General features: G+C 37.0%; 1 protein-coding gene across 3 annotated transcripts in view; it reads right to left on the minus strand.

The window, feature by feature from the left end:
• Positions 1 to 12,419, minus strand: part of TRPC4AP (transient receptor potential cation channel subfamily C member 4 associated protein) — a 69,569-nt gene that overhangs the window by 16,273 nt on the left and 40,877 nt on the right. For all 3 annotated transcript variants that reach the window (XM_055544851.1, XM_055544850.1, XM_055544849.1), the window contains exon 8: positions 8,560 to 8,745. In XM_055544851.1, coding sequence (XP_055400826.1) covers positions 8,560 to 8,745 — 186 coding nt within the window. The remainder of the gene's footprint in view (positions 1 to 8,559; positions 8,746 to 12,419) is intronic.

Here is a 12,419-nt window from a genome sequence, read left to right on the forward strand (position 1 = left end):
TGTATACCTAGAAGTGGAATTTCTAGGTCATACAAAAACTATGTTTAACTTTTTTAGTAACTGCCAGACTGTTTTCCACAGTGCCTGTACCAGTTTGCATGCCTACCAACAGAGAATGAGGGTTCTGATATTTCCATCTCCTTAAGGACTCCAGTTACCAGTCTTTTTGATGATAGTCATTCCAGTGGGTATGAAAGGATATCTGATTGTTGGATTGGATTTGCATTTCCCTGATGGCTAATGATGTTGATAATGTTCTCATGTGCTTGCTGATTACTCTTGTATCATCTCTGGAGAAAGTCTATTCAGATCTTTTGCCCAAAATTTGAAATGGGTGTCTTTTCATTATTGAGCTGTAGGAGTTCTTTATATCTTCTAGATACAAGTCCCTTATTAGATATATGGTTTGAAAAAATGTTCTCTTCTACCCTCCAAAAGTGTTCACCCATTCTGGCTTTTCCTTTTCTTGATGTTGCTTTTTGAAGCACAAAATATTTTCATCTTAATGAGGTCCAATTTACCTAGTTCTCATCTGGTTGCCTGTATTAGGCATCATCTAAGAAACCACTAGGGTTTCCCTGGTGGATCAGTGGTAAAGAACCCACCTGCCATCGCAGGAGATGTAGGTTTGATCTCTGGGTCAGGAGGATCCCCTGTAGAAGGAAATGGCAACCCACTCCAGTATTCTGGCCAAGAAAATCCCACAGACAGAGGAGCCTGGTGGGCTACAGTCCACAGGGTCAAAGAAACCACGACCAAATCCAAAGTCCTAAAGAGTTATCCTTGTTTTCTTCTAAGTGTTCTCAAGGATTAGTTTTTACATTTAGGTCTTTGATCTTTTTGAGCTCATTTTTATATATCATGTGAGGTGGCAGGGGAGGGAAGTCCAACTTCATTTTTGCATGTGGATATCTAATGGTCCCAGTACCATCTGCTGAAGAGACTACTGTTTCCCCAACCAAATGGTCTTGGCACTCTTGTTGAAAATCAACTGACCATATAAGTGAGCATTTATTTCTGAATTCTCAATTCTATTTCATTGTGTATATCTCTTGAGGTCAGTAGCATTATAGCTTTGTACTAAGTTGAAAAATTAGGAAATGTAAGTCCCCCACTTTCTTCTTTAAGACTGCCATAGCTATTTGAGGCCTCCTGCATTTCCAAATGAATTTGAGGGCCTACTAGTTCATTTCTGCAAAGAAGTCAGTTGGGATTGTGACAAGGACTGTGCTGAATCTTTAGACAGACCTGGAGATCAAGGTGTGAATTACTGCTACTTTAATATCAACTCTTCTGATTCATGAACAAATGCTTTCTTCACAATTTTTTAGGTTTTCTTTCTTTCAGTAACAATTATGTTTTGTAATTTTCAGAGTGTAAGTTTTCTATTTCTTTGTTAAATATGTCACTAAGTATTTTATTCTTTTCTGATGCTCTTTTAAATGAAATTGTTTTAATTTCATTCTTGGTTTGTTCATTGCTACTGTACAGAAATACAACTGATTTCTGTATACCTATCTTGTATGCTGAAACTGTTGAATGAACTTGTTTATTGGTTTAGCAGTTTTGTAGTGGATCTTTAGGTTTTTCTATATAAGAGATCATGTCATCTGTGACTAGAGACAGTTTTACTTCTTCCTTTTATTTCTTTTTCTTGCCTAACTACCTAGCCAGAACTTCCAGTACACTGAACAGAAGTTGTAAGAGCAGATATCTTTGTCTTGTTCTAATCTTAGTGAGAGGAAAGTTATCAGTCTTTGGCCATAAAGTGTTATAATATTGGCTGTGGGTTTTCTTAGATGCCTTTGAACAGGTTGAGGATTTCTTTTCCATTCCCACTTGGAATGTTCTTATCTTAAAATGGATTTTGTCAAATGCCTTTTCTGCATCTACTGAAATAATCATGTAGTTTTCGTCCCTTTTCCATCAATGTGGTATATTAAATTGACTTTCATATACTGAGTCAACCTTGCATAAATTCCATTTAGTCATGTATATATACTTGATCAGGTATATAATCCTTTTTTGTTGCTGTATTTGGTTTGCTAGTATTTTTGTTGAGGTGTTTTGCATATACGTTTGTAAGTTACGTTAGTCTGTAATTTCCTTGTGACGTCTCTGGTTTTATTATCAGGGTAATACAGTTTCACAGAATGAATTAAGAAATGTTCTTTCCTCTTCTACTTTATGGAAGTCTGTGATGTACAGGCATTACTTCTTCTTTAAATGGTTGGTATAATTAACCAGTGAAGCCTTTTGAGCCAGGACTTGTTTTCGGGATAGTTTTTCATCACTAATTCAATCTCTTGTTATAGGTCTGTTCAGATTTTCTATTTCTTCTTGAGTCAGTTGCAGGAGTTTGTGTCTTTTTTATAATTTTTCCATTTCAGCTGGGTTATCTAATTTATTAGCATATAGTTGTTTATAGTATTCTCTTATAGTCCTTTTATCTTTGTAAGGTTGGTTACAATATATCCTCTTTCACTCCTGATTTTAGTAATTTGAATCTTGTCTCTTTTTTTTTGCTTGATCAGTGCAGCTAAAGATTTGTCAATTTTGCTGATATTTTCAAAGAATCAACTCTTGGTTTTGTGGATTTTCTCCGTTGTTTTTCTATTCTCTATTAATTTCCAATTCAATCCTATTATTTCTTTCCATATGTCTGCTCTGGGAATGTGGTTTGCTCTTCTTTGTTCAATGACTTAAAGCAGAAAGTTAGGTTATTTTTTTGAAATATTATATGTAGGCATTTACAGCTATAAATTTCTAAGCATGCTTTAGTTGAAATTCAGTAAATTTTGGTATGTTGTGCCATCATTTTCATTTCATCTCATTCATCTCAAATTATCTTCTAGTTTTCTTTGTGATTTTATCTTTGAACCATCAATTATTTAGAAGTGGACTGCTTAACTTCCACACATTTATGAATTTCCCAAATTTCTTTCTACCATTAATTTCTAATGTCACTCCATTGTGATTGAAGTATATACTCTACAATTTTAATCCTTTTTTAAGTTTTCTGAAATTTTTTTAGGGCTTAGTGCCTTTTTTTTTTAGTCTAGTTGGCTTACTGTGTTGCTCAAGTCTTCTATTTCCTTGTTGATCTTCTATATAGTTACCCACTATTGAAACTGGGTTATTAAAGTTTCCAACTATTATGTTGAACTTATATTTCAAACTTATATTTCCTCTCTTCGAATCTGTTAGTTTTTGCTTTCTTTACTTATTTTTGGCTCTGTTGTTAGACACATATGTGATTTTAACTGCTAAATCTTGATAGATTTACTATAAAATCTACTTATAAATCTCTGATAACTTTTTTTTTGTTTTTAAAGTCTCTCTTATAGTACAGCCATTACAGTTTTTTATGGTTATCTTCTGCATGATATACTCCTATCATTTACTTTCAACCTATTTCTATCTTTGAATAGAAAGTATGTATCCTGTAGGATGCATATAATGGATCGTTTTAAAAAACCCAACATGGCAATCTGTTTTTTGAATGAATTGTTCAATCTATTCACATTTAATGTTATTAACTGACAAAATTGAATGTACTTCTGCCTTTTACTTTTTGTCTTGTTAAAGCTCACTTGTATTCCCCTAGTTCTTCGTTAACACTTTTTGTATTAAGTAAATATTTTCTAGTGTAACAATGTAATTCCTTTAACTATATTTCTCAAGTTACTATGTCAGCAGTCACTACAGGGCTTGCTTGCCATATACATCTTGACAGACTCTTTTTTAGATTTAAACTAACTCCAGGGCTCTCATAGGTCCCTCTCCTCCCTTTGTGTGCTATTATTATTATGCATACTACATCTACATATGCTGAAAACCAAACAATACAATGTACTATACAATACCTTGTTACACAACATTGTATAATTATTTCATAAAATTGTATGCCAATTAAAGAAGCTAAGAAAAGAAAAGAGAATAAATATTTATTATTTTCTATAATGACCCTCTTTATTTACCATTTTGATTTTCTTCAGATTCCTGTCAATTCCTGAGTTACTATCTTGTAACAATTTCCTTATTCCAACACAACTTTGGTCCTACTCACTTTCTTTGATCTGTTATTGTCAAATATATTACTTTTCTATTTGTTATAGGTTCAACAATATAATTATAAACACAGTTTTATACAACTGCTTTTGAAATTAGTTAAGGAAAAATATGCACTTATATTGTCTTTTATAATCATATATAATTACCTTTACTGATGCTGCATTTTTTTGGTGTGTGAATCTGAATTACTGGCTGAGGTCACTTGCTTTCAGCCAGTATTTCCGTAAGGGAGATCTGCCAGCAGCAAATTCCCTAAGTTCTTCTTTATCTAGGCAGCTTATCTAGGTGTTTATTTCACCTTCATTAAAAGAAAAATTTTTTAATTGAAGCATAGTTCATTTACATTGTTGTGCCAATCTCTGCTATAACAGCAAAGTGACTCAGTTATACATGTATAGACATTCTTTTTAAAAGTATTCCTTTCCATTATAGTTTATCACAGGATATTGAATACAGTTCCATGTGCTATATAGTAGGACCTTTTTGTTTATTCACCCTGTATATAATAGTTTACATCTGTTAATCGCAAACCCCCAGTCCTTCTTCCCCCTAATGCTGGCAACCACGAGTCTGTTCCTGTTTTGTAGACAGGTTCATTTGTGTCATATTTTAGATTTCACATATTAAGTGATATCCTATGGTATTTGTCTTTCACCTTCTGCCTTACTGCAGTCATATGATAATCTCTAGCTGCATCCATGTTGCTGCAAATGGCATTACTGGCTCCTGTTTATGACTGAGTAGTATTCCATTATGTGTACAAACCACATCTTCTTTATCCATTAATATATGCTGATGGACATTTGGGTTATTTCCATGTTTTTGTCTACTGTGAACAGGGGTGTGTGTACCTTGTTGAATTACAGTTTCATCTGGTTATATGCCTGGAACAGGACTGCTAGACCATACAGTGATTCTTATGGTTTTCTGAGGAGCCTCCACCTTGTCTTCAACAGTGGTTGCACCAACTTACATTTCTACCAACAGTGTAGGGGAGTTCCCTTTCCTTCAAACTTCTAAAGCATTTGTTATTTATAGACTTTTTAATGATTGCCATTCTGACCAGTATGAGGTGGGACCTCATTGAACTTTTGATTTGCATTGCCTTAATAATTAGTGATGTTGAGCATCTTTTCATGGGCCTACTGGCTATCTGTCATGTCTTCTTTGGAGAAATGTCTATTAAAGGCTTCTGCCCATTGTTTGATTGGGTTTTATTGTTGGTACGGAGAAGGCATGGCACCCCACTCCAGCACTCTTGCCACGAAAATCCCATGGACGGAGAAGCCTGGTAGGTTGCAGTCCATGAGGTTGCTGAGGGTCGGACACGACTGAGTAACTTCACTTTGTCTTCACTTTCATGCATTGGAGAAGGAAATGGCAACCCATTCCAGTGTTCTTGCCTGGAGAATGCCAGGGACGGGGGAGTCTGGTGGGCTGCTGTCCCTGGGGTCGCACGGAGTCGGACAGGACTGAAGTGACTTAGTAGTAGTAGTATTGTTGTTAAGTTGTACGAGCTGTTTGTATATTTTGGAGATTAAGCCCTTGTCTGTTGCATCATTTGCAAATATTTTCTCCCATTCCATAGGTTGTCTTTTCGTTGTTGTTGGTTTTTTATGGTTTCCTTTGCTATGCAAAATCTTGTAAGTTCGATTAGGTCTCTTTTATTTTTGTTTTTATTTTTATTGCCTTGAGGGATTCACCTTCATTTCTGAAAGAAGGTTTTACTGGATATAATCCTTGGCTGAGTTTTTTCCCCAGCACTTTGAGTAGGTCATTTCACTCCCTTCTGGCTGCTATCATTTCTGATGATCTTATTGAGATAATCTTGGGCATGATGAGTCATTTCTTTCTTGCTATTTTAAGCTATTTGCTTTGCTTAAATATTTTTCAAGATTTTCTCTGTCTTCCAGCATTTTCATTATGATGTGCCTGGGTATAATTCTTTTGAGTTTATTTACTTGTAGTTCTTTGAATCTCTTGGATGTGTACACATTGATCAAATTTGGGGAGTTTTCAGCAACTACTTCTTTGAATATTATTTTCTGTTCCTTTCTCTCAGTGAACTTTTCATTCCAGTTATTGTATTTTTCATCTCTGGAACTTCTTTTTGACTTTTTTATCTGGTTAATAATATTCTCTATTTGATGACTCATTGAGCTTCTTTGAGCACAGTTACCTTTAGCTCTTTGACTATAATTATGATGTCTCTGTTAATTCTAACATCTGAGCTCTTCCACAGGCAATTTCTTTTGCCTGCTTTCTCCTATGTATGGGTCATATTTTCCTGTTTCTTTGGATGTCTCAATTTTTGTTAAACATCAGACATTTTGGGTAAATATAGCAACTCTTGAGGCTGATTCCCCTTCCTCCTTTCAGGGCATGTTGCTGTTTTCTTGTTTGTTCAGTGACCTGCCTAGCCACTTGTGGTAAAGTCTATTTCTCTGAGGACTGATTTGTTGTTTTCTTGTTTATTTGTTTAGTGACCTACCTAGCTACTTGGGGATAAAGTCTATTTCTCTGAGGACTGATTTGCTGTTTTTCTTGTTTAGTGACCTGCCTAGCCATTTGTGGTCAAGTCTGCTTCTCTGAGGACTGATGAGCCCCTCTGCCAGCCTTGGGCATGTGTCCATGGATGACAGTGTTTTAGCAGGGCTCTCTTTGTCTGGATCTTTCCCTCATCTCTCTGTTAAACTTTCTGCCTCATCTGATACGAAACTCAGCTGTCAGGCTCCACTAATTGCTAGCTGACCGCTCTACTGTTTTTGACAAAGCCTTGAGGCATAAATTGCTCCAGAGTCTGATTCAATTAAATTCAGGCAGGGGTAGTTTTTGAGACTGAGGTTTCTTGTGACCTCAGCTTTAAGCTCTTCTCAGCCACCTCTTTCCCTGGTTCTCTGGGGAACTAGCTGGTATATGGTTTGACTTTTAATTCTCAATTAAAAATAAGTCCTTTTATTTTCCTAAAAAATCTACATTGTTTCTGGGAATGACCTTGAGCTCAAACTTCCCAACATTCTGTTCTTACCTATTACCTCTCCACCTGGCAAAATCTCAGTGTTACTACTCTGAGCAGGATTGATAGCCTCCACTGTCTTTTCAGCTTGCCTCTCTCTATGTGGTGGAACCTTTGTTCCACAAGTGAACTGGGGCAAGGTGGTAAGGGCCACAGAATTCTTGGTCTACTGGGCCAAGCTTCTGAGCTATGAATACGGTATGTAGGTAGATGGAAGGAAGGAGCCCCTGGCATTACGCTAAGTGAAATAAGTCCGAGAAAGACAAATACTGTATAATACCAATTATATGTAGAATCTAAAAAAAGCTGAACTCAGAGAAACTGAGTGGTGGTTACTAGTGGTTAGGAGTTGGGAAAATGAGAAGTTATTGGTTAAAGAACACAAACTTCCAGTTATAAGATTAATAAGTTCTGGGTGTCCAATAGAGAAGATGGTGATTATAGCTAATAATACCATTATCATATTCCTGAATGTTGCTGATACAGTGGATCTTAAATATTCTCACCAGAAAAAAAGAAATGTTAATTATCTGATGGGATAGAGGTGTCAGCTAAGGCTACAGTGGTAATCATTTTACAATACATAAATGTATGCAATCAACACATTGTACAATGGGAAGGGAAAGGAAGGGAAGAGGAAAGGAACCTCTGCCCTCGTGGCTGTATTCATCAAGAATTCAGCCTCTTCCACTTGGGAGCTAGAAGGAATGAGAGCCTGTCCCTCCCAGGGAGATTCTGTATCCTTATCTGGGAGCTGAGAGAACCCTGTCTTTCTGGCCACACCTGCCTAGAGTGAAACTTGCACCAAGTAGAAATTCCAGCGTCACAAGCTCTCAAGGTTCCCAATCTTAGTAGATTTTTCTGGAAGAAATGTTTCCCTACTCGCTGTATGCTCTGAGAACAATTTCCACAGACTTTATATGGATGTCTGTTGCTGCTGCTGTTGTGTATCCCAGGAATGAAACTCCTCCCTTCACTTTTATTTGCATGATTCCAGTGGGAATTCCTGTGTTTGTACAATTTGACCCCAGAGTCAAATGCTTTGGGTTGAGCACCTCATCTAAAACAGAGCAGTTCACCGAGAAGTTGAAGCTGAGACTAGGAGTCCACACATTTCCAGGCGGCATACTCATCAGAATGGAGAACGGAGAAGACTAAAGAAATGTGTAGAAAGAAGCAGGGACAGAGAAAGATCCTCTGGGTTGCTAAGAATGTTCTGGTAATGGTTTTCCAGTTGGTCCTTTGGGTTCTGTAATAAAGGTCCTGTCCCTGAAATCAGGTCTGCTTTGAGGGAGCTCCAAGAAATTGTCATTTGCTATTAAAATCTGAACAATCATGATTCAGGACCGCCCTGAGGGAGATTCTTTTTTGAGTCAATTTCAACTTATTCTCCTTGGAAAAGAGGTCAAGAATGGCTCTAGGAACCCACAGGAACACTCTCCACCTCTCAGGAGACCTGCCCCGGGTACCTTGATTGTGCTCAGATTCTTCATTAGCCACTCGCATCAGGGCATCTAGCACCAAAGCATTGTCCAGCCACGTGTACCACTCCTCCAACTCCTGCAGGAAGCTGGCTGTGCCCGTTGATTCTGACACCTTTCTAGTTGCCAGCTTGCATAGCCGCTCGACAAAGCCAGGGATGCTGAGGAGGGCCGCTGCCGAGGAAAAACAAGAGAGGAAATGTGACCACAGAAACCAGTGCTACAGCTCTCAGCAGACAACCAGATCCTCACCTGCATGAGAGGAACGATCTTTTTTTTAAATGAAAATTCTGGGGGGCTTTTATTTTTTAATTGGAATATAATTACTTTACAATGTTGTGTTAGTTTCTGCTGTACAACAACCTGAATCAGCTCTATGTATACATATATCCCCTCCCACTCCCTGCTTCCCACCCAGAGGAATGACTCTTAGGCTGACAGCAGTTAGAACTTCCTTTTAAAATGAAATGCCCACCCAAGGTAAAATACTAATAAAGGTAGAGAAATAAGAGCAATTTTAGCAGGTGCAGGGAGTCAAGCTCTCTCATGTCAATTGGTGGGAAGATAAATTGGAATAACCTTTAAACCCTGTATCTCTCTCTGTCTTTGAGCTAGTGGTCCATTTCCGTGAATTCACCATAAAGAAATAATTAATTACAGATAGACAGATAGATAGATATCTGTATAGAGAGGTTCACTGGTGTTTCTATAACAGCAAAAGTCACAGATGACTATATGTTCATTAATGGCATACCGATTAAATACAATATATCCATGCAGTGGAGCACAATACACAGATACTAAAAACAATGACACATATGTCTTTATATTGCAACTCTAAAGAGGTGTTTAATTTACTTCTTAAAGAAGTAAATTATTAAACAGTATTGGCTTAAGCCCAATTTCTTTAAATTTTAAAGTTTTCTTCTTTAAAATATGCACATAATATATATACACACACACGAAGAATGGAAGGATATATACCAAGTATTTACCGTGGCTGTTCCTAAGTAGGAAAGGATACAAATACTTCTTTTAAAATTACTTAACTATCTGATTTTCCTATAACACACACGCCAGGAAGAAAAAATGATAGTCCTTTTTTTTTTAAGGTAAAGAAAGCAACTTAACCACCCAACTCCTATTTCCACCAGTTCCATGTACTCACCATGATGAGTAAGACAGAAATTCTGGTCAGCATAAACAACATAATAAACTTTGAAGGCACGGAATTCAGGTTCAAATCTTGGCTCCAAAAATTAACCCTCTTTAAAATAAAGCTAATGTCTGTGCCTATTTGCTTGTGGATATACTAAATCTTGGAAGGACAGAAAAGAGTGGTTGCCAAAGGCAAAGAGAATATGGCCACTGGGAATAGTGTGAGAAGTTTTCAGTGAACACCTCTCTGAATTTGTAATTTTCTGAACCATGAAAATGTAACATCTAATAAAAAATTAACAAATAGATATTTCAAAATATCAAGATATTAATATTACTTTGGGAGAGTATAATATGGTATTAAGAGTTGTGTTTCAAGAATCACCATCTTATAGAAACACTGAAATATAGGCAGGTGAAATATTACAACGTCTGGGATCTGCTTCAAAATATCCAAAGTGAGGAAGGGAGGAATAAAGGAGGGTAGAAACAAAGACAAAGACAGCCATCAGCTGATAACTGCTGAAGGTAGGTAACACGTAAACAGGGATCATTACACTGTTAGATACATGTCTCTATTTTATATGTGTGAAGAGTCCCATAACAAAAAATTTTAAAATAAATCCTAGAAGAATACAACTTTAAAGAAAGTTCTTTAAAAATAGAATAAATAAAAACAAAATAACTAGTTAGGAGGATTATGTCATATGAATTTAGTCCCAGCAGAAACTGGCAAATCATCTTAGCCCTCTTTCCATCCTCTACAAATTAGTGACTGACTATAAAATAATGTATGACTTCATTAACAAAGATGAAATAAAACTATATTTAAACTAACTTTTCCTCAAAAAGTTAAACATAGAATTATTATACCATGTGACTTAGCAATTCCATCCTAAGTATTCATTCTGTAAGATCTTACAGAAAAATCTGAATGAACTTTTAGGCCAACCCAATACATACCCAAAAGAAGTGAAAGTAGGTGCTCGAACAAATACATGTGTTCAGAGCAGCACTATTCACAGTAGTCAAAAGGTGTAACTAACCCAAATGTCCATCAATAGATACACAAATTTTGTTATATACACACAAAAAAAGAATGAAAAAAGAATGAAACACTGACATTTAACAGCACTGATGAACCTCAAAAATATCATGATAAGTGAAAAAGGTATGAGATGTGATACAAAAGGTCACACATTTTTAAAATCCATTTATATGAAAAACCCAGAATAGGTGAATCCACAGACAGAAAGCAAATGATGGCCAGTGGTTGGGGGGAACAGAGCTTCCCAGGTGGCGCTAGTGGTAAAGAACCTGCCTGCCAATGCAGGAGACCCAAGAGATGCAGGGGTCTGATTCCTGGGTCGGGAAGATCCCTTGGAGGAAGGCAATGACAACCCACTCCAGTGGGTTGCCTGGAGAATCCCATGGACAAAGAAGCCTGATGGGGTCACAAAGAGCTGGACACAACTAAGGCCACTTAGCATGGGGGTGTGGGGAGAAGGGCTGGGGAATAACTGTTGAATGTGCTCAGGGTTTCCTGCTGGGATGAGGAAAATGTTTTGGAACTAGATGGAGGTGGTGGCCCCACAAACTGCAAATGTACTATAAGTCATTGAATTAAGTGGTTAGTTTTTTAATGTGACTTTCACATCAAGTAACGAAAATATACTGGGATAGAATTTTTTGGTTTTGTTTTTACATTTGTTTCTTTTGAGATACCATTTCTTACTTATCAAGTTTGACAACTATCAAGAAATCTAAAATGGCCCTATACTGGGAAGGGTATACAGGGTGGGAAGATGAACTAGTAATTTCTACGGAAGGTAAATCTGTTAACATCTATCAACATTTAAAAGGCAAATATCCAGCACATTAAACTCTATACATAAGGATGTTATCTGTAGGAACAAAGACGAGGGAAACCAAATTTCCATCAACACTGGACTAATTAAATAAATTGCGGTACGCCCATACAATGGCTATCCACTTGTAAAAAGGAATCAGGTAATTCTACATGTACTGGAATGGGATGCTTTGCAAGATAAAATTATCTGAAAAGAGTCAGAGGCAGAATGGTGCTTATTTTACATCATCATCAGTACAAACAGAAAGGAGCCAGTCTCTCATTCCCTCCTCCACCCCCGTGGCTGGGCATGTACAGATTATCTCTGGAGGGACAGATGAGAAACTGGTGATACACCACTGGGAGGAGAACAAACTTTCTGCTGTATACCTGCTATTCGTCTTGTAGTTTGTGAATTTAAAAAAAAACGAAACTGTAGATTTCCCCCCACAAAAAATAAAATAAATGATAAGTTTGAATTCTAAAAATTTCTAATTTTGAAAAATTTCAAAAACATGGATTTTTAGTCACATCTTCTTTCTCCAGGTAAACAGCTCCAGTTTTCCTAACTGTTCCTCGGAGGGCAGTTCCTAAGACCTAGTCTACACACCCTGAACACTAAACACAGCCATTCAGATGTGACCTGCCCAGTATTTAGGATTCTGAGACTGATTCCCACCTCACAGGGTCCTGAGCTTTTGTTAGTCACTCATCTCTGATGAATGTTATGGATTCTCTGATGATGAAAGCTGATCAAACTTATGGAGTCTCTTCTCAGAAAAAACTCACTGGCCTCACTTTACTCACCAACTTATGCACAATCTCAGGGGACTGGCACCCC

The sequence above is a fragment of the Bubalus kerabau genome, chromosome 13 (genome assembly GCF_029407905.1).
Source record: "Bubalus kerabau isolate K-KA32 ecotype Philippines breed swamp buffalo chromosome 13, PCC_UOA_SB_1v2, whole genome shotgun sequence".
NCBI lineage: Eukaryota > Metazoa > Chordata > Mammalia > Artiodactyla > Bovidae > Bubalus > Bubalus kerabau.